The sequence below is a fragment of the Bactrocera oleae genome, chromosome 3, assembly GCF_042242935.1.
Source record: "Bactrocera oleae isolate idBacOlea1 chromosome 3, idBacOlea1, whole genome shotgun sequence".
Classification (NCBI taxonomy): domain Eukaryota; kingdom Metazoa; phylum Arthropoda; class Insecta; order Diptera; family Tephritidae; genus Bactrocera; species Bactrocera oleae.
In genome coordinates, this window is record NC_091537.1 from 59,412,926 (window position 1) to 59,438,680 (window position 25,755).

The window sequence follows — 25,755 nt, forward strand, 5'->3', positions numbered from 1 at the left end:
AGTTGCCAGAATGTTCTAGTGGCGAACATTTGTTAAAGATCTATATAAAAACTGCCGGATTGTGCAGCAGGCACAGTTCTAATTTGAGTGTTGCCGTGTAAAGAGAAATTAAGATATAAGTAAGAAGTTCTGAATTCGGATAATGAGTAGTAAAGCGCTAAGTTGTTTGGATTAGAAATAAAGATATGTGTATAGCCTTTAAATTGGGAGTTTTAGATAACAATCCAGTGATCGAACTCAAGAGTGAGTTATAGGTAGACGAATTATCGAGAAATCCGTTATAGTATTATAAAACTTTATAAAATTCAACAAGTTTAAAATTTGTAACTTTTGACTTAAAATACCAAAGGCTTGCTCAAAAACAAATTTAGTTCAACTTAAATAATAGTTAAACTGCTTCTCTTCCCTTGACAAATGTCCATTATCCCTTTATGGAACTTTTACATATTTCGAAAGGGGATATGCCGAGTCCGATAAAACTATAGTATTTTAGCAAGCTGAATCTGTCAGAAACGATTCCTTTGTAAATAGGGCTGGTTTCCACACAGCGTCGTAGCAGTTGCCAGGAAAGCCGATGAAAACATCAAGAAACGAAAGCTACTGTGACATATAGCCTACAAATATATTGTAAATAGTTATATAAAGTTTAAAGAACAAACATTAGAAACGAATACCTGTGTTGACTTGACTTGCATGAAAATCTTCGATTATCTTAATCTGTTGAGAAACAGAGGGCTACGAAATTTCGTTTTTAAGCTTGCATATAGCTACAATGGTTTTAAAAAAAGAGTTTATGAGCTGTTCTTTTTACGACACCAAATCTGTCCGAAAGTTCATGGTATATCACCCTACTATAACCTAGTTTCCATAATGTTATATGAAAGCCTTACTACAATGAGTATTCACCGCTTCTTCCTTGGTTCTAGTTCAGTCTTAAATTTCTATAAATAAGTTTATCAAAATTTATTTCAAAATCAAGAACAAAACTTACATTAAATGTTTCACGGGACATCCGAAAATGGGTAAAATAAATGCCACCTGTATACAATTAAATGATTTTGAATAAGTAAACTGTTTCGTCACATTTCTCCTTCCACATTCCATTTCTTTTCTTTATGCGCTTCATTCTTTTATTTGCCGGTTCCTATAGTAAATTACCCGCCGTTTCAAAAGTATCCTGCAAAATACTTATTGAAAACTCCATAATTTTAATTTACTGAGTAGTTGCAATAGTGCTGGAAACTTTTATCTGTGCTACAGGCGTTTTTATAAAGTGCCTCGAACAAGCCCTATATTACATGAAATTAAGGCCGGATCTCTAGGACCTTTTACTTTTTGCCTAATATGCCGTAAGATGGCTCTATAAAGTGGCTTTGTTCGTAGTTCTGTAAAACAGATTCGACATTGTGGATTCAGGATATGAATTGGATCGGGTTTCCTTCGAATGTCGGGAGATTCTTTACACTAACTGCTAATCAACTATTTTCAACAGGATCTTTCAAGTGAATAAATTTATTTGAATTAGTGCTATCGGTATGGGAATTAATTCTGCTTTCGAATTGATTTATCCCATTGCTCATAATTTCGCTTGTTCAATTTGCGCGTTTATTGTACCTACTGGTGTGTGATTGCTTCTTGAATCTGTTCCATACTGAGGTTCACTATGTTTTACATTTGAGATTTACAATTTTTTATATTGAAACCTGTATTAATTGCTATGGCCGTTTTAACTTATTACAATTTTTTTAAACTATGTTTTTTGTGATGCCATGCTTAGTAGTATTAATTTTCAATTGAAAATTATAAAAAGTATTTATTAGTTGGAGCTAATACATATATTCTTTTAATTAAGTATTGCAAGTTCAAAAATCAATTGTTTTAATATATTAAAAAATCACAAAAAATGGTTTAAATAGTATCTGCATGTGTTTAACGGATACATATATAATAATATTTAATCTTTAATTTTGGGTATATTAATATAAATTCCCAAAAATTATTATTTTGTAGATCTGGCTACAATGGAAAATGTTACAAAAAACGCTAATTTGGAGGCGCTCTCACACTGGGAAGTGTTGGGCATCCCATTATCCCTGATTACGTAAGCAATAATCTGAGCGAAACTCAGTTTGATCAAGAAACGGCCTACATTGCGGCAGCACGGCTTCCGCTTTGATTTGATGCCGACGAAATGTGTTGTTACTGTTATTGCAATTTAATTTCGAATTATGGTTTCAACATTATTATACTCTCGCAACCTGTTGCTACAGAGTATAATAGTTTTGTTCACCTAACGGTTGTTGTATCACCTAAAACTAATCGAGTTAGATATAGGGTTATGTATATATAAATGATTAGGATGAAGAGACGAGTTGAAATCCGGGTGACTGTCTGTCCGTCTGTCCGTCCGTCCGTGCAAGCTCTAACTTGAGTAAAAATTGAGATATCTTTATGAAACTTAGTAGACATGTTTCTTGATACCGTGAGACGGTTGGTATTGCAGTTGGGCGTAATCGGACCACTGCCACGCCCACAAAACGCCATTAATCAAAAACAAATAAATTTCCATAACTAAGCTCCGCAATAAGATACAAGACTCTTATTTGGTATACAGGATCACAATAGGGAGGGGCATCTGCAGTTAAAATTTTTTTTTTAAGTGGGCGTCGTCCCCCTAATAGGTTTAATGTGCATATCTCCTAAACCGCTTATGCAATAAAACAAAATTCACTGGAAGCAAATGGTTTAGAACCTCTACCTACAGTGTGAAAATGGGTGAAATCGGGTGGCAACTCCGCCCACTCCCTATATAACGGTACTGTTAAAAACTACTAAAAGCACGATAAATCAAGCACTAAACACGCCAGAGACATTAAATTTATCTCTGGGATGGTATGAGACGACTTTATAGGAACCGCGTTCAAAATTAGTGTGGGCGTGGCACAGCGCACTTTTAGGTGAAAACCCATATCTTGAGATCTGCTTAACCGATTTCAACCAAATTCGGTGCATAAAATTCTTTTAATATTTCTATGTCATAGTGCGAAAATGGGCGAAATCGGACTACAACCACGCTTACTTCCCATATAACACCATTTTAAATTCCATCTGATTCTTTCACTTTCCACTATGCAAATCAGGCAACAATGACTGTATCGGGATAAAACTTTGCGTGAATAATGCGATTAAGGTATGCCACCTTGTGGCCAAAAATTGTCTAAATCGAACCAAAACTGTTCAAGCCCCTAAGTACTAAATATGTGGACCCCAGTGCCTATAGTTGACCTTCTACCGAAAATATCAGTCAATCCACAAAGAAATCTCAAACGAGTATAGCATTTGACTTTGCGAGAGTATAAAGTGTTCGGTTACATCCGAACTTAGCCGTTCCTTACTTGTTTTTTGTATATTTTGCTGACTTGTGTCAACTTTGTTCTTTGTATATTTCGCTAGCTATTCTAATTGTGCTTAATTACATACATATAATTATTTTCCATGTTGCTTTTTAATTTATATTTTGAATAAATTACAGGCATACATTTACTTACTAAATTGCACGTTACATTCGTAACAAAACATAAAACTCCGAGCTTTGACATTTTATCTTTGTTGACATCATGTCAACGAAGTTATGCATGTTGCCTCTTCAAAAATTTTGCAAAAATTAAAACAGCTCTGTCAAAGCACCAAAAGGAAGAAATATATTTAAACATATATTGCTAACATTAGCAATGTTAAGGCTCCATTGGCAATATTGCCAGTAATACAGATTTTTAGAAGTTATGCAAGTATGATATCATTTTGCCTGTGGAGATGGCCCGTAACGTGGGATATCAGCGAAAATTTAAATTTTTCGCGTAGGATCGAGTCAGCAGATTGCTCTCTTACAACGCAGGGCTGCCTGTTTCGATATTTTGTAAATTATTAATAGGTAGACTATTTAGTTAGTTGTTGCTAGTTGACTTTTTGGTTTGCTCTTTTACATTATGTTAAATTATAACAACAAATAGTCAAACAAATTTGGGATGATAGATAAAAGGCTTCACTATTAAAATTGGAAATATGCGAAAAAAAAATCAAATCTATAACCAGCATGCTAGCCCAAGCATCGTTCCTATCATAAATATGTGTTTACGACTGCGCTATATTAGGTGTTACAATTTCGATTACTTAGTTGTTGTTTCATTATCTATAGAAAAATATACCATGGAAGAAGTGTTTGGTTGGATGTTGTTGTGTACATTTCTATAAAAGTTGTCAGTCATTCGCGGAAGGTTGTGGGTTAGTGATTGCGCGAATGAACTCTCACATAAAACTTTTGCTTCGCTTCGCGTCAGGCATTTGTTTTAATAGAAAAGTTCGATGTATGCTGAAGTTTTCGACGCGAAGCCAAACATTATTTTGGGTAAATTTTTAAAATTAATATTCTAACATTACTATTTTTCCGTAGTAAAATATTGCAAACAGCGCTGGAAGTCGTTGAGCGATAGATTCGTGTAGGAGGTGGCGGTGCAAAAATTGAGGTCGGCGGTAGCTACCGAGCATACAACAGAATGGTGTTATTTCCAATCGATGCGGTTTTAAACGAAGAGCCACCAGTAGGGCTTGTCGCCAAGAATCTGTGAATTGTTTAACTAGGTTGTCTAGGTCCTCTTTGTTCTCTGGTTGAAATGGCGGAATCAAAGGAATACGTTCTAGTGTTTGTCGACAAGAATTTGTGAACTGTTTAACGAGGATGTCTAGGTCCTCTTTGTTCTCTGGTTAAAATGGCGGAATCAATGTAATAAGCTTTTTTTAGCTCCTGCAGGTGCATCTGCCAGTTCCTTTTCCTATGATTCCTGGATATCTCGACCCTATCTGCATTCACTTCAATAATACACTCAATGTAGCGGTGATCTGAGAAGGCAAGTTCCTCCAGTACTCTCCAATGTGTCATTTTATCTACCAGTTCTTCCGACACAAGTGTTATGTCTAATACTTCCTGTGGGTTTCTAGTTATTATTGTTGGCGTACTGAAATTGTTGCATAACAAAAGCTAATTTCCCAGTAAATAATTAAGAAGGAACTCACCCCTTTCGTTTATGTCCGTGTTGCCCCATGGTGTGTGGTGTGCGTTGGAGTCGCAAGCAAGTATAATCAAGCACTTGGATGCTTCGCCGTCTAGTACCAGCTAATCAGCTGCGATGGAACTATTACTTCGTCATACGCCATGAAGCATTACGACCGCCGGTATTTATTGCCGCCCCTCTCCCAGCTTACTGCTGTTGTGTCGTTATTACTATAACTGTGTAATAAAAAGACATTAAGCGTTTTACTAGCCAATATATATGTCCTAGCCTTACCTATGCACCTTGCCATGTATAAATTATACCCCGGTCTCCTCAGACCGCAAATATGCCCTCCATTAACCCATGGCTCCTGAATGAGGACGAAGTCAGGTCGTTCTTCTGCTATTCAGTTAACTAGGACTAAAGAAACTAGTTTGCTGTGGTGGAGATTAATTTGAAAAAGACGCATTAATTAGTGTATTCTCTGCGTCTTCTTGAGAGTCGCTCAGAAGCTCACTCTCAGTGTAAAGTTTAGAGAGTCTGTCTGCAAGCTTGACCCGGAAGTACACTCACCTTGTTCTGTGTTCTCCACGTCAATCGAGGACTCCATTGAATCTTCCTCGACTTCATATTCCTGCATCGTAGTTTGACTTGGAAGATATGACCTTCATATTTGTGATTCCGTAGTTGATCTCCCCGTCACGTTCTACGGATTACTTTGCTACCAACAACAGAATCTGCTTTGTGGCTCGCACCTCCAACGCCACATTCGTCACTGCGGCTTGCACCCACTTCCATTGGACTTTGGGAATTTTTCCTCCGGGATCTCCCTCATCCAGCACCCCAATGATAATGCGGTTCCGGGCCACATTAGCAAAAGATTTTTCGGACGTCACACCCTTAGTCTTCGGTGTCTTGGCTGACGGCTTAGCCTCTTCAGCTGACCTTTGTATCTTAACTGTCACTGCCGGCGATTCCAGCTTAAAATTAGGCAAAACTGCTCTCGCGCAATCAATGGATTCCTGGAGCTCTTTTGTAAGCTCCTCAATGGTTGGCGATTGCAGCTCCACCTTCCTCAGCAAGTATGCAGAGCGTCACTTCTCTGCATACTTTGCCTTCGCTGAGTCTTCAATATTTAAGGGTAGGCCATTCTCTGTCCGAAGCACTACTTATTGCATCATCCTTCCCCTGCTTAGCAGCCAAGCTTTGGCTACAGAAGTTGGTATGGGCTGCCTTCGTTGCTGTTGCTTTCTTGGAGCCAGCTTTGGCTTCTGCTCCTTTAATAGTGCTTCCCTTTGCTCCTTGACTAAGTTTCGCTCTGTCCTCGCTGTTGTCGAGCTCGTACAATACGCTGCTCTCCTCTGGGAAATCTGGCTCCCTCCGGCCCCCCCTACGCAGGTAAGGCTATCTTATACCTTATACCTGGCGCCATCCGTAAGCTCCGGGAGAGACTGGGCTATTTAAGCGCTCCAAGCCAGGTTGATCTTCGGCACAGGTCACAAGACACCTTGATCCATCCCTTTATACACCTCTACCACTAAGACTTCCTATCTGGATGCTGTACTATTGAAGAGTAACGAACACCCAGATAGGAAGCCTGACTTTAGTTAGATACCTCACTACTACAACTGCTGCAAGCTCACCCCTGTGTACTTCGGGAAACTGTGGTAACTATTCCCAGTCGGCACCCTCGGCATTGATGATAAGCAATGCCCAAAGCGCGGTGAACATGAACAGCCCAGCTGCAGTAGTTTTGCACCCATGAACACGGCAGTTGCACAATCGTGTTATTGTGAATGTGAAAAGCTCATAGAAGAGAGTGGGTTCCTTGAAAGCCAGAGAAGCAGCAATCGAGAGCCCCGAAACGGTAACATATGGAAGAAGAATCCTACAATTGCTTCAATAATTTATGTGGGACGCTGGAGACGGCGTTGTCCACAAAACCAGAACAAAAAGATAGAGCATTGTTACAAACGGTAAACGAACTTTTTAAAATAAATAAAAGAAGGTACAGGAAAGGTTGAAAATAGAAATCCTGACCCACATCCACAATTCTTAACACTATTTTTACCCTTTGGTCTACTGGTTAAAAACGTAAAATAAATACAACATTCAAATACACTAATTTAAAAACCCACGTCCACAATTTTTAACACTATTTTAAACCTTTCCTCCACTGGTTCACATTGAATTAAGTTATAAATTTCAATTAAAAACTCGATGAAAACTCTCTGCAACAGTTCTGCATTCATTATAAATTGCTTGTCCCACAGAAATTGTAAATTCACAAGAGGGTTTTCTATATTTCTAACTTCAGTGTCGGTGGTGGCCTTGATCTCTTGAAGAACCAAGTTTCTTTTACTGATTGACTGAAGGATTTTAAATCATATGGAGGCCATCCAAACGCCCTAAAATTTGCTCATATATTTTAAAACTCCATCAACGCCCCGACGAGTTTCTCACTTCTTTCCTATCACCTAGCAAAAGCATTCTAATTTTAAACTATACATTAAATTTCTTGAAAAAGGGGAATCACCTCCGATCCCCAAAACTCACTTTTAAATATCACGTGATTCCTCTCTCTTCTTGGCTTGTCATCTACGTTTCCAGTTTCTCCGTAATGGTCAGACCACCCTTCACAAATGTACAACTCGTATTTAAATACTCTGCAGTTTTTTCAATAGTCCATTTGGGACCTTTAGGTTGCTTCGTTCGAAAGGCTGATTTAAAATGTTTCTCTTACTGAGCACTTATATTTCTTATTTCACAGCTAGACGCACAGTGATCGGAATTTCTGGTAACTACGAATTTCGCTGCTTGGTTGATTCTAGCAATTTATCGTAGATTCCATTTTGTTCTGGTATTCGTGATCGCCACAGTATTATATAATATTATATATATGTATATAGACTGTAGGTACTCAAATCTCAAACATACATACAACATATGTACCTATGTTTGTTATGGCGAGTGGATAGACGGTGCGCACAATTATATATGCGTAGTAGGGTGTTCGTTTTCTTTTTGTTTGTTTAGAAGTCTGCATTATGTGCAGATTTTTTAATTTTGACATTTAAAAATTTCAAATTTTGAGCAGCGATTTAATTGACATGAGCTTATTTAAGAAATATTTATACTTACCATAATATAGAACCGTTGTTACACTCTCGCAATATGTTGTACAGAGTGCCATAGTCGCGTCAACCTAACAGTTGTTTGTGATATCTTAAACTAAACGAAATAAATGTGGAGTTAAACTTATCAAAACTATCAGTGCCTGGTCCGAAAATAAACACTTCCCCCTCCAACACTAGAGTGCAGTTCAGAGCGTACGAAATATTGCTAAGCGCTAAAGCAAATACACTAACAGGACAGAGAAGAGTTAAAATCGGATAGATCAGTTGCAGGCTACGGTCAAAGGAAACTATTAAAAGATGCTTTCGCTGCTTTGGACCAGGACACTTGCCCTAAGTTTGTAAGGGACCAGATAGAAAAGGGAAAGTTATATTTGTAAAATGCGGTCAATCGGGACAAAGACTTAAAGAGTACAACAAGCCACCAATCTGTTGCCTCTGCATAGAAGCCAAGCACGGTCAAACTGATGACTTACTGGGCAGTACAAAACGAAACCGAGTGGATCATAATTTAACACATACCGACAATATACACGACTTCCAAGTTAAATTAGACAACATAGAAGGCACGGTCCGAGATATTGGGAGAGATTTCAACTCAGAAGTTATTGAACGGGGAATGTTGAATGTGGAAATGGCCGCCAGACTCGGCATTATGGTATTCAACACCGGATCCGCAGCGACATTCAGGAGACCCGGCTGCAAAGAAACCCCACCAGACATTACACTAGTGTTAAAGCGCATAGTAAGTACAATAAGGCGCTGGGAATTTCTGGAGGATTATACTGGCAGTGGTCACCAGTATATAACCTTCGAAATAGATCACCAAAGCCAAGTCACACAAACAATCGCACACGGTACTACTAGAAAATAGAACGTCTATAGACTTAATAGAGGATGTGAGGAAAAACGTAAAGAAAACAATGCGGCTAATCACTAAAGCATGCACTAAAGGAATGCCTCGGACCAAAAACAGGAGACAAAAATGTGCTGCATATTGGTGGACAGAAAACATGTGGCAGCTAAGAAGAACTTGTCTTCACTTAGGTCGGTCTACTCAAGAAACAGAGGTATCGCAACAACAGAAATATATAATTTTCACGCCGCTAAGAAAGAAGTCAACCGCAAAGGAAATTGAGAAGAGCTTCGAAACTACGTAAACATAACACCGTGGGGCTTAGGGTACAAGTTCGTACAAGTATTAGGGACCACCCCACTATTGGTTGCACATGAAATTAATCAAGGAGCGTAAGCACGTACCACGGAGTGTAAAGTAATAACAAATCGATACCCATTATAAAGATCATAAAAATCATTTAATTTCCTGAAGTGCCAATCGTGATCCATAAACAGTGTAAAGGTGTTCCTTTTATAATGAGTGAGCGCAATGCGCTTAGTTCTGCAAACAATGTCGCAACGATAATCTTAAATACAAAAAGAAAAAACGACAACGTGTTTGAACACACAATGTCGAAAAATACCAAAAACAATTATTACGCTATATTAGATGACGATCTAAGAGAGTGCAATGAAACACTACAAAAATTCGAACAACACGTTCGTTCCAATAATCTAAGCAACGAATATGAACAAAATGAAACTAGTAATACAACAAAAAACAACCCATCAACAAGTGCAGCTCCAATAAACACATTCGACATCGAATCAAACCGAATAATAGAACTACTAAAAGACGGTCTAAACATAACGGAATTTAAAATCAAAGAATATAATCAAAATAAATTAGCAATTTTTTTAACCAACATTGAAGACTACAAAAAAGTCCGAGGGTACTTAGAAAACACAAAATTTTATTCTTACACGCCTAAATGTTTAAAAACCAAAACATACTTATTGAAAGGGCTAAACGGCAATACCGACCCCGAAGAAATTTTTAATGAACTTTGCACATATCAAAACGATAACCTAAAAATTCTTAAAGTTAATCAATTTACCACAAAAATTTCCACGCAACGCAATATAAAACTACCTATGTTTATGGTTCAAACAAGTGCCGAAAGTAACGTTAACGAATTAAAAGCAATTAAAACTGTTTTATACCACTGTATTAAATGGGAACTCCTACGGAAAGCTGAGATTTCGCAATGTAGAAACTGTCAAAGTTTCTTTCACAGCGCAGCTAATTGTAATCTACCCCCAAGATGTGTCAAATGTAGCGGAACACATAAAAGCACAGATTGTAACTCATTAGATGCAAACTCAACTGAAAATGATAAGGTGTTTTGTGTTTTATGCAAGAAATTTGGGCATCCAGCTTCGTACAAAGGCTGTGAGCGGTATAAAGAGCTTCAACAAAAAATAAGACTGAAAAAACAAAACCGAATAGCCACGAAAACACTAACCAAAATTTTACTAACTCTATTTTAAGTTATGCAAATGTCTGTAAACAGTCAACTGGTTTATTTTGTGATATCAATAACCAAAATTCTCAAAATCAAATATTCGAAGAACTAAAAAATACAATGTTATCTTTAAGTAAACTATTAACAGTTCTGCAGAAGCAGCTGGAAATACAAACGGCAAGAGTTGATGCAATTTACAATATAATAGATACAGCATGAATTCAGACCATACTATAACTATTACCCAATCCCAGTTAAACATAATTTCACTTAATGTCAACTCGCTTATTAATATAAGCAGGAGAATAGAGCTAAGTAAATTCTTATCAAATAATAAGCCCGATATTGTTCTGTTGAACGAAACTAAACTTAACACAAGACACAAACTAAAATGTATAGGGTATAATTTAATAAGAAAAGATAGATTGTTAGGATCGAGAGGAGGAGGAACCGCAATTCTAATTAGTGAAAATATAAAATACACGGAAGTTTTCAACCAAAACATCAATGCCTTATCCTATTTAGAATCTTGTGTAATAAAAATTCAGATGCCTCCGAATAACATCATGTATATAATTTCAGCCTATTACCCGCCAGGTAATAATGATACATTTAAATCTGAACTCAATGCAATCCTTGAATCCTTAAACCTTCAAAATACAAACCACTATTACATATTAGCTGGTGATCTCAACAGTAAACACACAGACTGGGGTAACCTACACAACAACTCTAAAGGTAAAGCCCTAAAAAACTGGCTGACCTCCAACGAATTATAGTTCAAATGTAATATGTATGCTTCGGTTACTCCGTCCTATGAAAGATCTAATTCCTTTCTTGATATTTGCATTGCTGATCACAGAATAGATATTCACAGAGCCAACAACATAGTTAACTGCTTGAGATGCATTGATTACGATAGCGATCACTGCGCTATTCAAATCGTTGCGATTAACAGAGACAACACAAACTATTTGACTTTTTTAGGCAACCCAATAAAAACTACACTTGACTACAAAAAAACTAACTGGACAAAATTTAAAAAAGATCTTAACACGAAACTTCAAAATAAATCCCTTGTACCAAACGATAGAAACTTGAGCAGCACAGAGATTGATCACCATTTGCTTCATTTAAATAATATTGTCTTGAAATTTCTATGGCATTTCATTTTAATGTACCAAAAGCAAAAATCAATAGCCCTACTCAAACTCTTATAAACTTGCCTATTATAAAAAAACTGCTAGCAGAAAAAAGTAAAATCCTTTCAGCCATTAAAAAACATAATCGACTTCTATTATATCTACCTCCCACGACACTTCAAGTAGAAAAAGCAAAACTGAAACTTGTAAAAAAACTAATAGATGACAATATTAAGAAACATTTTAATAACCAACTCGAGCAAAGACTTGCAACCCTTAAGACTAACGACCCCTCAAAATTTTCCGTTATTAAAAGATAATAATAATAAATCAGTCATATAAATATACCCTTAAACTCTTCCGACATAATCCAAAACGCGGGCTTGGACTGCGAGCTTCTACAAAAGGACTTAGTTAAACACAACTACGTCATCAATAACAAAAAATTTATAAATGAAATAATCGGGACTCATTTCGAAGGAGTCCATGCTTCAAAAGAAAGTATACCCAACAATTCAGTCCACTTTCAGGTACAAGAATGCTTCAAAAAGTTTCTGGAAATGAAAACTTTATTCGACAGCACTCGAGCGAACAAAACAAACTTGAATTCCAACAAAATAGCCAATAATTTAAATGACGACCAAACGGAAAACTTTTTTGTTAGTTCATACGACCTTACAGACGTGTTCTCTAAACTAAAAGGTCAACTATCATCCGGCTTAGACCAAATACCCAATATCATTCTAAAAAACTTCTCCTCAGAACTAATACTAGAATATTGCACTTTATTCAATAATATGTTAAACAATGCCTACTTCCCACCTATCTGGAAAACAGCTAAACTAATTGTGATACCAAAGAAAGATAAGGACAAAAATAACTTGAAAAACCTTCGGCCAATTAGCCTGCTACCAAATATTAGTAAAGTTTTTGAAGTTTTGGTTAATATAAATATAAATAAAATTATTAAAATCAACAACTTAATAAGCCCTAAGCAAATGGGTTCAAATACAGGCATTCGACTATACATGCTATTAATCTTCTCGTCTCCGAAATAAACTGGAACTGGAATAAGAAATATGTCACAGGTGCATGCTTCTTTGACCTTGAGAAAGCATTCGATCAAGTATGGATCGAAGGGTTAATATGTAAGCTCATCAGCTATAAATTTCCTCTCCATCTGATTACACTTATTTATAACATGATATCCGGCAAAAGATTTTCAGTTCATATAAATAATACAAAAAGCAGTCGCGAATTTCACGTAGTAAATGGTCTGCAACAAGGGACAGTAAATGCTCCAATTCTTTTTAATCTTTTCATCCTCGACTTAGTATAAAAATTGGACAACATTATAGCCTTCGCAGACGACATTGTCATTTACCACTCCGACAGAACGATCGACAGCGTTAATAGGAACCTGCAACTCAAATACAATACTGTTGAGGATTATACAATAAACTGGCATCTCAAAATAAATATTAACAAATGCGAAAGTATCCATTTTCGCCCTCCCGTTAATAATTGTAACTCAAACGTTAAAAAAAAATGGAAGGAATTTAATATAAAATCCAGTGTAACAAATATCCAAATACAGCACAAGGAGAGAATTAAATATCTTGGTATTCACCTCGATAAGTTTTTATATTTCAATGATCATATCAACATACAAATCCTAAAAACAAATAGAGCCCTTTATACTTATAAAAAAATTTTTCTTCAAAACTGCTATATAACAGGCTAAAAATTATCATGTATCAATCACTAGTAAGACCAATACTTTCATATGGATGTTCAATTTGGTTTAATATCTCTCCTTCATATATGGAAAGACTCAGAAAAGTCGAGAGAAGAATACTACGATTATGCACATCGCTGCATAGGTCACATAATAGTAATTTCACCAAATTTATATCTAATTCTAAACTATACGACACTGCAAAAGTTCCCAGAATTGATTGTCACATCATAAATCTAATTAGAAAGCATATAAGTCGCTGCCTATATGATGACAATAACACTTTAATAAGAGCTCCTTTTTACAAAAGTGATGACTACTTTGCATTAGCTATTACAAATGGATTTGCACCACCAGAATCTTTTCTCTAATTGGACAAAAATGGCTTCATCCAAAACGAAGACAACATCCCAATAATCTATCACATATTTAGAAGAGCTAACAACAAAGTAGTCACTTCGAAAATACTCACTGCTGAAAACAAACGATCCGACACATACATCCCGTTTAGAGACAAAACTGAAACCACTTTGACGAAACAGCACTGCTGGTGGCTATTAAGTGATATTGAAAACTAATTCACTCCATGACACATCTGGTCTGATTTCTTGTTCTTCTTTTAACCGTTTTATATTATAAAATCATCTATGCATAGTTTTTTTTCACTTTTTCCTTGCAAGAAATACTTGTACAATCTACTAAGTTAAGGTATAAATAATATCATTATTTAATAAAATGTTACTAATTATTGATAGCGGAGTACTCGAGAGCTCGTCTAGAGACACTGTACGTATTATATGTTATCGGTGTACAATTGTTTATTATAGTAATTAAGCGTTTATGAATTTAATCAAATAAACAAAACTAAAAAAAAAATGAAATTTATCAAATTGTTAATGCCTTATTTCCACGGAATAAGAGCAGAACCGTAAGCCCCCAAGGAAACACCGTTCTTTACCATCGAAGAGCTGTAACTGGCGACAAGAAAACCACTAGCATTTGAAATGAAAGAAATGTTCCAAAATTCGTCAGGAGCAGGGACTTCATGATAGATGACCGGCTAGGCTAATCAAACACATAAAAGAGTGGTCTAGCAGGAAATTCGGTGTAAGCTTACAAGAGGAAATCTAATTTCGACTTAAAATAAAAAAAACCATAATATTATCAATAACAAATTCTCACGTGAATGAATACACCAGATGTCTATTAAAAACTCAGTAGGCTTTACGTTTGTTGAAATCTATAAATTATGATGGTATAAAAAATATATGCATTATTATGGTATACTTTCTCAGAAAAGCAAAAATAGACCCCACGAAACAATTGCAAATACGAAACGAGATTACGGGTAGTATTACCCTATTTTATTTTATTTTGTCGTTACAATGTGCTATTATCAAAAAAGATGCTCTCTGAGTTTCATTAATGTCAATTTTGGGCTTTACGTCATATTTTTATATTAGTTAGATAAAGGGTGTATTCTACCGATTTGATCCATTTTAATCACAAGGATACATCATTATTAGGAAGAGATTCCCTCTGAATTTCATTATTATTTCTTAACCAAATCAACCGTATAATGAAAATCCTTGCGGGGCTAGAGGGTGTATATAACCGATTTAATCCATTTTAATCACAAGGATACATTGTTATTAGGAATAGATTCACTCTGAATTTTATTATTATTTCTTAAATACTCACCGGTTAGCAACTAAGCTTTAAATCGACACCGAAACTTCCGGACCACCGGAAAGAATTTTCTTTTCTGCATGTCATCAAAAGTATCGACAAGCCCTTCAAGTTAAAGTCTATTAATGGGACGAATTTAATAAATGAAAAATGCCTAATGAATATTCTCAACCATACCTCAACGTTTTACTTACTTACCAATTTAAATACGTTTGATGGTATCATCAGATACGATTTTCTTAGAGAAATTGAAGCAAATGTTGATACTGAAAATGGATACTTGTATTACCGTAGGGGTAAAGAAATTAAAGCATCTCTCATGTAACCAAAGCAGACGCTGTTGTAATTAAATATTAAATCTCAATTTCGCGAAATGATTAACAGAAACATAAATGCGATTGCTGACCCAAATAGAGTACTACCATTTAACACCAAACTTAAGGCTCGGATTTATACTCAAACAAATGATCCAATTTATAGCAAAAGCTGTCCGTATCCGGTTTCAGTTGCGCCATCCATTAATAATGAAATAAAAACACTCCTCAAAGATGGTATAATAAAAGAATCCTGTTCTCCGTATAGTTCTTATGTTGTATTCAAAATGGGTTTAGATGAAAGCGGCAATCCGAAGCTACGACTGAAAATCGATTACAGGAAGATTAAAAAAAATCAATTCCTGATCGATACCCAATACCGGATACTACCACAATTTCAGCTAATTTTGAAAATGGGAAATAAACTGTGTTTAGCATTAACAATGGGATTAGAAAATGAGCCAAGCATATTTCAGAGATCGATTTGGCTAGTATCGATAAAATCTTAGGCAAGTGCAAGCGGGAATGAGAGTGTCGACAGAAAAGTCGAAGTTTTAAAAACTGAAGTTGAGTTTCTGGGTTTTTTGGTTTCAGAAAAGAGTATAAGAACTATTCCAGATAAAGTCCATGCAATTTTTAATTATAATCTTCCAACAACACTGCTGTGATTATTTCTTGGTTTTTCAGACTACTATCGTCGCTTTGTAAAAAATTATGCTGATATGGCTAAGTCAAATATTTTCGTGGCGAGAGCAGAGAGGCAAAAACATCGAAAATTCAATTCAAGAACCAACTCATTTTATCTAAATCGAATATTTTCAGTAAAAGTACAGAAATTTATTCGATACACCATTCTCTTTGACACTGTTGAAAATTTAATACACTGCTTAAAATCTTCACTAAATTATAGCGTAACAAATGGGATTCATTGTGACTTTTCTACGTTAGCGAAAATTCCAGGTGTAAAATTTGTTCACACCGAATTTCTCGTTATTGATCTGACAAACAAGGCAACATCGTTGCTCATCTGAAAACTTGCATCAAATTTCCTAAGAATACTACTTTAAAATTTTTTGACATGTATTCTAAATTTGCCGTGGTGAAGCCAAACAAACAATCAGGTAATGAATTTGATAAAAAATTTGCATTTTACGATAGTTCTTTTTAAGGGTCTCCTTAAGAAATTAAATTTAAATAATAAACTAAAGTAGAATAACATTTTCTTTAAGCGTCACGAAAAATTAAAATATAATATTCTTTTTGATCTTGAATTTTTACCATTTCATTAAATCAACTTTCTAAACATAGTTTTAAGCTACTACGATTGTAAATTTTTTTTTCTATCACTTCGAATATTATTACTATTACATTAAAACCACTTGTTAACCTAGTTCTAAGCTACTATAATTGTAAAAAAAACCACATTTGACCTGCTCCCACTATCACGTCGATTTTCGAGATCCAAAATTACTTTATTAAAACCTGGACGTTTCGAGCTTAATAAGAGGAGTAGTTAAGGTACCAAAGGTGCGACACAATTTCTCATATTCTTGCACTCAAGCTTTTGCCAAAATGCCAAATATGTGCGGTGTGTTTGTGGCGTTTGCTGTCTGGCCTGCACTGCAACCAACACCGACACCCGCATAGCAGAACAACAAATAAACTCAACAACATTAACTCAACTATGAGCTTATGGAGCAGGCCACTCAAAAAAAAAAATTGAATGATATTTATTAAGAGAATTGCAATCAAGCGAGTCACATCGCTGTAAATAAAGAATAATGTGAAATTGAATTAAAAGAAAATGTACAGTACATTCTTAATAAACTTTAGTAAAATTGTATTGGAATGAAAAGTACAGAACATTATTAAATAATTTACATACATACTAATATACTTTCAAATATGTCATTCAACGAAGTGTTTGCTAATTTATAATTTCCTTACAGGTTTGTTACCATAAAATGAGAATTAGATATGTAGATGCCAGACAACCTGGCTCTGTAAACGATTCCTTAATTTGGAATACCAGTCAAGTTAGAAGATTTCTGCAAGATGCTGGTAAACATAGTTTTTGGGTTCTCGGTAAGAAATTCCACATAATTTTAGTTAAATCTCAAATGTTCCTTTTTAAGCGACGGTGGATACCCATTATAAACATTTTTAATGACACCATATGGTCAGCGGCTGAACAAAGTGCAGAAAGCCATTATCATTCTATTCAAGCAAAAGCACGAAAGATATATTATAGAGTAATTAGAGTATTGAAATGCTATATTATACACTATAAACTCCAAAAAAGTACAAAAATCGCAAATTGTTGTGCTGCTCTTCACAATATTTGTATTCACTATAATATTAATTTCTCTAATGACAATTTTGAAATGCCTTCCGATGAAGCTGAAAACTATAATGATGATAATCATAATAGTAATAATTACACAGAAGCTGCTGCTGATTAAGAGATGTACAATCTTCCATTATAAATCACATACTTATTTTATTTAATTCAATGTATACAATAAAAATCAAAGGAACATTTCATATTAAGGAACGCAATATAAAAGGTAAAATAAATAAAATTGAAAACAAAAATATATCTAATTAACTTGCTGCATTTAATTTTAAGTCTAATAGTTTTAGTTCTTTTCTTTTAATATCAGTTTCAAGTTTAATTAAATGTTCTTGTTTCTGGGTTTTCCTTTTGTATATTTTGAGGCGTTCTTCTACCAGTAAAAACTTATTTCTTGTGTAATGAGACATATCTTTAAAGTAGTTCTTAATGGATGTTACGTTATACTCTGTTGACTCTAAACAACGATACTGTACTTGTTGCACTTCCGTTTTTTGCCCAACAATTTTAGTCTTTCATCTTTATTTTATATTTTTTAGATTGTACACAGCTTGGAGCGATTGGTATATCAATGATGGCGATGACTTCTGCCGATAGTAGTGCCGACATCTGCGTCCTCCAAACTTTCTTCCAAAATACTTGATACTTCCAGCACTTGACGCTCTACGCTTCTGGCTAATCCGACCACTCTACTTGGTGGATCCAGCTGATTACCGAACTGCATCAAATTGGCAACAGCTTTTTGCGAAGGAGACGGTGGTATCTGTTTATTCACTCCTCTTCCCATTGCTCTAGTTTCGGACTTGTTGCGTACCATTTTTTCTTTGTTTTGAATTTTAAATCCTTCCTTACTTTATATATATTCACACATAACTGTTAAACACCTTCTTAGATATAAAAATTTAATTTTACTTACTTTATGCCAACCGTCACCGTCGCGAAGTGGAGCCTCGAATGAATTTAGTTTTTTTGAAAATATCCCTCTTAAAAAGATCGAAATTTAATGGTTTTATTCCTTTTCTAAAACCTGCGGAGTTTTTTTCCTTTTCAATAATTAAAATTTCAAGCTGCTTCTGATTCGTAATTTTCATCTTCCCTTCAAAAATTCATTCAAATAATCGCGTCCGTTTCTATCTCGCATTCAATGTTACTAATATATACATATATATTATATAATATATTTCACCGAGTCACCTATATTTTCGATAAAAAGTTCGCACTTGGAACTGGAGTCCACATATTCGGTATCTGGAGACTCTTTTGATCCGATTTTGACAATTGTCTCAAACTATTTGTGCAAAGTTTTATCCCGATACTTTCCTTGGTGCTTGATTTATATAGTGGTAAGTGAAAGATCAGATGGAATTTAAAATTGTGTAATATGAGAAGTAGGTGTAGTTTTTGGTTGATTTCGTTAAATTTTACACCATAGTATAGTAATATCAAAATAATGTTATTTACCGAATTTGACTGAAATAGGTCGAGTAGGTCCTGAGATATGTTATTTCACCTAAATGTGGGCGGGCGGTGCCACGCTCATCCTTCAATTTTGACATCGGCTTCTATAAAGCCCTCTTGTATCATTCCGGATATTAAATTAAATGCCTCTGACGCATTAGGTTATTGATTTATCGCACTTTTAGTGGTTTTCAACATCATCCTATTTTCACAATTGTAAGAGGGTTCTGGAGAATTTGTCTTGTACAAATTCGGGTGATATATCTTTAATGGTGTGGAAAATATATACCTACATTAAACCTATTAGGTGGGGCGCTATGCTCACTTTTTAAAGATTTTCAAACCACAGGTTGCACCAAATAACAGTTTTGTATCTTAATATGTGTCTTAGTTATGCCAAGTTTTAAGTTTTCGATTAATGGCGTTTTGTGGGCGTACTTACGTACCAAGAAAACGTATTATCCTGGATATACTGTAGTATAATGTTATTGGATGGACAGTTTTCTTGACAACATACTGGCTTAGGTCTGGTCTCTCAGGCCTCCTTATACTTTTTTTTAAAAACAACTCCACCTCCTTTCCGGCATTAAGTGAACATGTTGTTTTAGACAAAGGTCCGGCTACCCAATATAAGAATTTCAATCGTATGGTTTTACCGTGTATATCGGTCACTATGTAAGATATTAAGTGTGCGTATTATACAGAATATACAATAGTTTAATGCCGAAATACAATTATTTTGGTTATTTTAGCAGATTTTACACCCAATATGTCGCTCAGTGTGTGAATTATCTTCACAAAAGTTTGTGGAAACATGTTTTCTATTATAATATGACCCGTTGATTCCGTTAAATTAAGTTTGCCACGAAGTCTGTTACATCCAGAAAGAAACGTTGGCTATTATTTATATATTGTATATGTATATATATACTAGTTATTTGTATATATATATATACTAATTATTTATATATATATATATTTATGATGAGCTGAGTAATTTAGCCATATCCCTATATGTATCCATATATGTATGTGCATAGCTGTCATACAAACTGAACGATCAAAATGAAGAACTTGTTTTGTACGAAATTTGGGACGGATTATTGCCCAAAGCAACGGAATAATCTTTTTATATAATAAATAATATTTCACAACGACGTAAATTTATCCTTAAGGAATTTTAATAATCGAAAAATATTTGAAAATGTACCAAAAACATACTTAATATTATATTATAACATAATATAGCCGTTTTAGTAGTATTGTACAATATTAGTAGGAAGCCCGTGCCGAATGCTTAGTTTGGCCGTTTTAGAAGTAGAGTATTAGTAGGAATGCCGAATGCCTATTTTTTGCAGTTAGTTTCCTCATTCTATTGCATTCTAAAAGCATTCGTCTGCGTATGTATTTTTGAAAAATTTAAGATTGGTTACTTTTAGGTTTACACAATGGGATCTGTTTTCACCATTTTATACGGGTAGCTTTTATTAAATATTTCTTTTGTTAAGAATCCTGAAAATTTTATTATTTGAGCTATTGAAGATAAAATCATAGTACCTGATTTTTTTCCTTTTGTGATTATTAAGGTATGTTTTCTTATTCAAGATATAAGTATGTTCTTTAAATCATCGACAGCACATAGTATATAGTATATTGATAATACATTGGTTTTTATGCATACATATATGCACTTATAATTGCATATATATATATATATATATATTTATTTGCGTATATGTATTTCTTTATTTATATATATATATATATATATATACAGCATTAATCTCATCTTAGGGATATGTTAAGCTTTTCCTAGAGCACTATTAGGCGTTTCGCCGCAATGATATTTTTCTTTTGCTAAAAGGCAACAAAAGCGCATTGAACGCCGTACTAAATACTCTCTTATACAGTTTTTTTCCTGTGATTCTAGCATTTGATTATTTATTAAAAATATCTATATAAGGGTCATAATTTACAGCATTATTTAACTTACATATTCCTATTTATATTGTATATGTTGATATATATGTATATATATATGGATATGGTCATGCGATCGCGAAGTAGTATGATTTGAGAGAACGAGTATGAAGGCATTTGGGAAGTAATGTGTGTTACGAAAGCTTTACATTACATATTATATTTCAGATGCATATGTGATATATGTACCTATGTAGATATATATGTATAATGAACTTATGCTTCGGTATTAAAGATTGGAACATGCAATGTGAAGCCCTCATAAACATAGCCCGAATACTATAAAAACAGCAATCCACATTGGTTTATTGGCCAATATTTTTGACAGTGCTCCACCATTTAGATGATGCTTATCATCGCGAGCTGCATCGGTGCTACTTGTTCCTGGGCCGCCATTGGTTTTTTCAGCAAATGATTTTCGTTCTGATATGCCGATTTCATTTAGATTGGATAGAAAACGTGTACCTACAATAAAAAAGAGAAACTAATTATTGCAACTATATGTCCTAAATTAAAAATTTTCAGTATACCATATATGTACAAGACTTTATCTTTGTTTGAAAATACAAAACAACGAAGATAACGGCTGTTACAAACTTTGCATTTTGGTATAGGGTAATGAGAACCAAGCAGTCGAAATTCGTCTAATTATTAAAGAAATTCAGGGATTAAATTGAGTTGTAAGTGATTTATTCTCAATTTGGTTTGGCAATTTATCATGAATAGACTCACGCCTGAACAACGCTTGCAAATAGTGCAATTTTATTTCGAATTGCGGAATACGTATCGCGCACTACGTTCATTTTATGATGAAGTGCACTTCTGGTTGAATGGCTACGTCAACAAACAAAACTGCCGCATATGGAGTGAAGCTAATCCTCAAGTGTATGTCGAAACACCGTTACATCCAGAAAAACTGACTGTTTGGTGCGCTTTATTGGCTGGTGGAGTCATTGGTCCGTACTTCTTCAAAAACGATGTCCAGGAGCTGTTGTTCCAACAAGACGGCGCAACAGCCACAATCGATTTATTGAAAGACACGTTTGGTGACCGCCTAATTTCACGTTTTGGACCTGTGAATTGGCCTCCAAGATCTTCTGATTTAACACCACTAGACTACTTTCAGTGTGTAAAGTCATTGGTCTATGCGCATAAGCCACAAAAGCTTAACCATTTGGAAGACAACATTCGCCGTATGCGGCCACAAATGTTGGAAAAAGTCATCGAAAATGGACTACATCCGAGCCAGCCGTGGCGGTCATATGCCAGAAATCATATTTAAAATGTAATGCTACAAGATTATCTTTCGGATAAATAAAATGCATGTCAATCGAATAATCGTTGTTTTATTGCAATTTAAAGTTCTATATCTCTAAAAAAAAAAAAAACCCGTTATAAATGACCAGTGTGACGGGCGCGTCTATTTATCAAGTGCTTGTAAGGAAAACTTTTTAATTTGACGAGATGACAATTATTTAAGGCAATAGTGCAATCTTCGAAGAAATTAATTGGATCGGATCACTAAAGCTTTATGCTGCAATACAAACTGATCGATCAAAGTCGAGTTCTTGGAAAAAATCTTTTGTATTTGTACAGGGAAGTCTTGTTTTTATGACATGATATGTAAGATGCCAAAAGTGAATTTATACAGGAAGTACTTAGATTTGCATCTATGATTTACCCTTATATGTATTTTAATATACTATATACATATATTATGAATAAATGTTATAATTTATATATATAAATTTGGTAAATCCCACAACATACTCTTACTTACTTTTGTCCTGGCCATAACTTGATCGTGACGTCTCACTGCCGTGCCCGAAAAACACATCCCAGCGAATTTCAGTAGAAAAAGGTCCAGAAGGTGATGTGGTTGGTGGATATGAAACTATATATGTATGTATATGGGAAATACGTAAATCCATCTCTATTCAAAACATTGTTGGGTAATTAAAATTGTACAATAATTTATTTACTGCAAGTGAAATAGTTATTTTATAATACTGTACATTAGATTAACAAATCATCAATCTGGTCTGAGAATAGTTAATTGAGTGATCCCAGATTTGAGTTCACATTCTTTATAATATTTGTGGACAACAATTAATTAAAACTTACCGTACAGCCGAATTACACCATCGGTTTCTCCACGTGGGTTTTTGGCCACACATTTGTAAATTCCATCATCGCCACTACTAACGTTTATAACGGTTAATTTCATATGAGTTTTATAAACAGGAACACCAACACTAGATTCCACCCTAAAAGAGATTTTGAATGGGTGAAACTATCGAGTAAAGTTTTACAGGTAATGCCAAAGACAGACAAAGTGTGTCAACCGTATTTTTATTTTTGTTCCAAAGAAAATGGAGTTTTGTACTACAATAGTGTTAAAGAAACCATTGAAATTATGTGGTGTTCTGTTTTGTATTTAGATGAATTGCACTAAACACACCCAAAACTTTAAGCTCTTCTGCCAAAAGCATTTGTTTTCTGTCACTTCGAAATGTAAAAAAATTAAAATTCAAAATAAATGAAAAAATTAAAAATCATAATAAGGAAAAAATGTTGTTGCAAAGCCCTTTTCTGAAAATAAATCTTCAATATTGTTTAGTCCTTTTTAATGCCCATAGAGATTGAGTAAAATATTTCCTTTCGCCCCTCATGTAATTAAATTCATCATCATTCTTCATTTTACTGCTTTATATTTATTTTCTCTTAGTTGAATTTTTTTGCATCAGCTAATAAGTGTCAAACTCATAAAATAAGATAACATACTCGTATGTGTGTCACTATGCTGGTACATGGTTTCCTGAGTTTTTATTGTAGTACACATTGTAGTACGGAAACCATATGTCTGTCTTTAGCACAGTGTTTTCATCAATACAAATATGTGTGTTTGAAATATTGAAATTTTATTTAAAACGGCAAACGTTGTTTGTATGTACGTCATTTGTAGTGAACACTTTTTTTAGAAATATTTTTTTGGAAATATTTTTAAAAATAACTAACACTAACTGTTTTTGGATATGTAATTGTAAATAAAGCAGCTGATCAACTTTTTTAATCTTTTAATAATAATCGTGCGGATATGTTTGGTGCCTTTGCACTGAAGTACCACGCTGTGCTAGTAAGGCACACCAGTTGATGCATGCGCCGGATTATTCAAAGCAAATAATTTGGGTCGTGTATATATAGTCAGACTAAGTGCTTTTATCTGTGACTGTTGTTGGTTTATCTCACCGGACCATTGTTATTTCAAGCTATACGTAAAGTAAATGGACAACATTATCCAATGTATAAAGATACATGCCTTGCACTAAGCTTGCTAGAAGATGACAATCATTGGGACAGTATGCTTGCTGAATCAGTTTTACTTTACTGCACAGGAACACAAATTTGTTTACTATTTACTATATCCGGTCCGTATGTTGTGGGATAATTACACGGATTCGATAACTGATGATGATGATATACATATTGTATCGACATCGTACAAGGTGCAACGGTCTAACGATATCACTTAGTGACGCAGTGTACAATGAAGCATTGATTGCTATTGAGGATCATTGTATTGTCATTGCGCATTTACCAATTAGTTATTTCGGTATGAGTTCACCAAATCAAATTGCATCTTATTTAATCAACCCACATATTAATCGTTCAATGAAGTATGATACTGTCGAATAGGCAGCGAATATTTCTCGAAAGGTTTTACTACTAAATGACGCATTATACTGGCAGTTTTCGCAGGACATAGTCCCCCTAAGTTTTTTTGGAAGCACGAGGTGCGACTGACAAAAAATTCCGTATTTCAATACTTCTTGCTGAGATCCGACTAAAGAATGGCATCGCATTGGCCGTTGCATCATCTGGCATTGCAGCAATTTTATTAGATGGAGGTTGAACAGCTCATTTAGCATTTAAGCTGCCATTAAACATTAAATATAATCCAGAAGCAGTGTGCATTCGCTTAAGGCACTGAATAGGGTATTGAAAGGTATAAAATGTTGAAAAAGTACAACTGATAGTTAATAAAAAATGTTGACGTCAACGGATTAAATTCACAGGTACAATAGTTTTTGCCAGGGGACTTGGTGTCAAACTAAGCTATGGACTTCGAGAAAGCTGCGACTTATTCAATTGAGTTTTTGAATTCATTGTTTGTTTGTAGCTTAGATTTATCTTTGGTTATTTATAATTGAAATAATTAGTAGTAGAAATATGAAATATTTTCGATGTATAGGTAGCTATAAATAATTGTAGTTTAAAATATATTTGATACTTTAATACAACTAATTTAATTGTCTACAGCTCTGCATTCCTCCTTTATTTATAATTACATCCCCCAAACACTTATAGTGTTAGTTAGTTATTGGAGTTAGCAGATGATCATTACAACAGATAATTCATGACGACTTAAATATGTTTCTGTACAAAGTTCAAATAACATAACAACCCTTTAAACTTTCTTATTCGCCTGGAATTTTGACAAAAAATTATTGAAATGGCCAAAGAAGACAATAACTT

At 34.6% G+C, this 25,755-nt stretch overlaps 1 protein-coding gene and 1 pseudogene across 7 annotated transcripts in view; both read right to left on the bottom strand.

Annotated features, from left to right (window-relative positions):
* Window positions 1–237: 237 nt before the first annotated feature.
* LOC138856101 (uncharacterized) lies at window positions 238–5,688 on the bottom strand (annotated as a pseudogene).
* A 14,714-nt stretch (window positions 5,689–20,402) lies between these two features.
* Window positions 20,403–25,755, bottom strand: part of DIP-zeta (Dpr-interacting protein zeta) — a 403,629-nt gene continuing 398,276 nt past the window's right edge. For 6 of the 7 annotated variants that reach the window (XM_070106684.1, XM_070106682.1, XM_070106680.1 and 3 more), the window contains 3 exons: window positions 23,344–23,486; window positions 23,000–23,152; window positions 20,403–21,684 (listed from right to left, as the gene is read on the bottom strand). In XM_070106684.1, the coding sequence (XP_069962785.1) occupies window positions 21,479–21,684; window positions 23,000–23,152; window positions 23,344–23,486 (502 nt within the window). In that variant the 3' untranslated portion in view covers window positions 20,403–21,478. The remainder of the gene's footprint in view (window positions 21,685–22,999; window positions 23,153–23,343; window positions 23,487–25,755) is intronic. The other variant, XM_036359268.2, reaches the window with a different exon arrangement.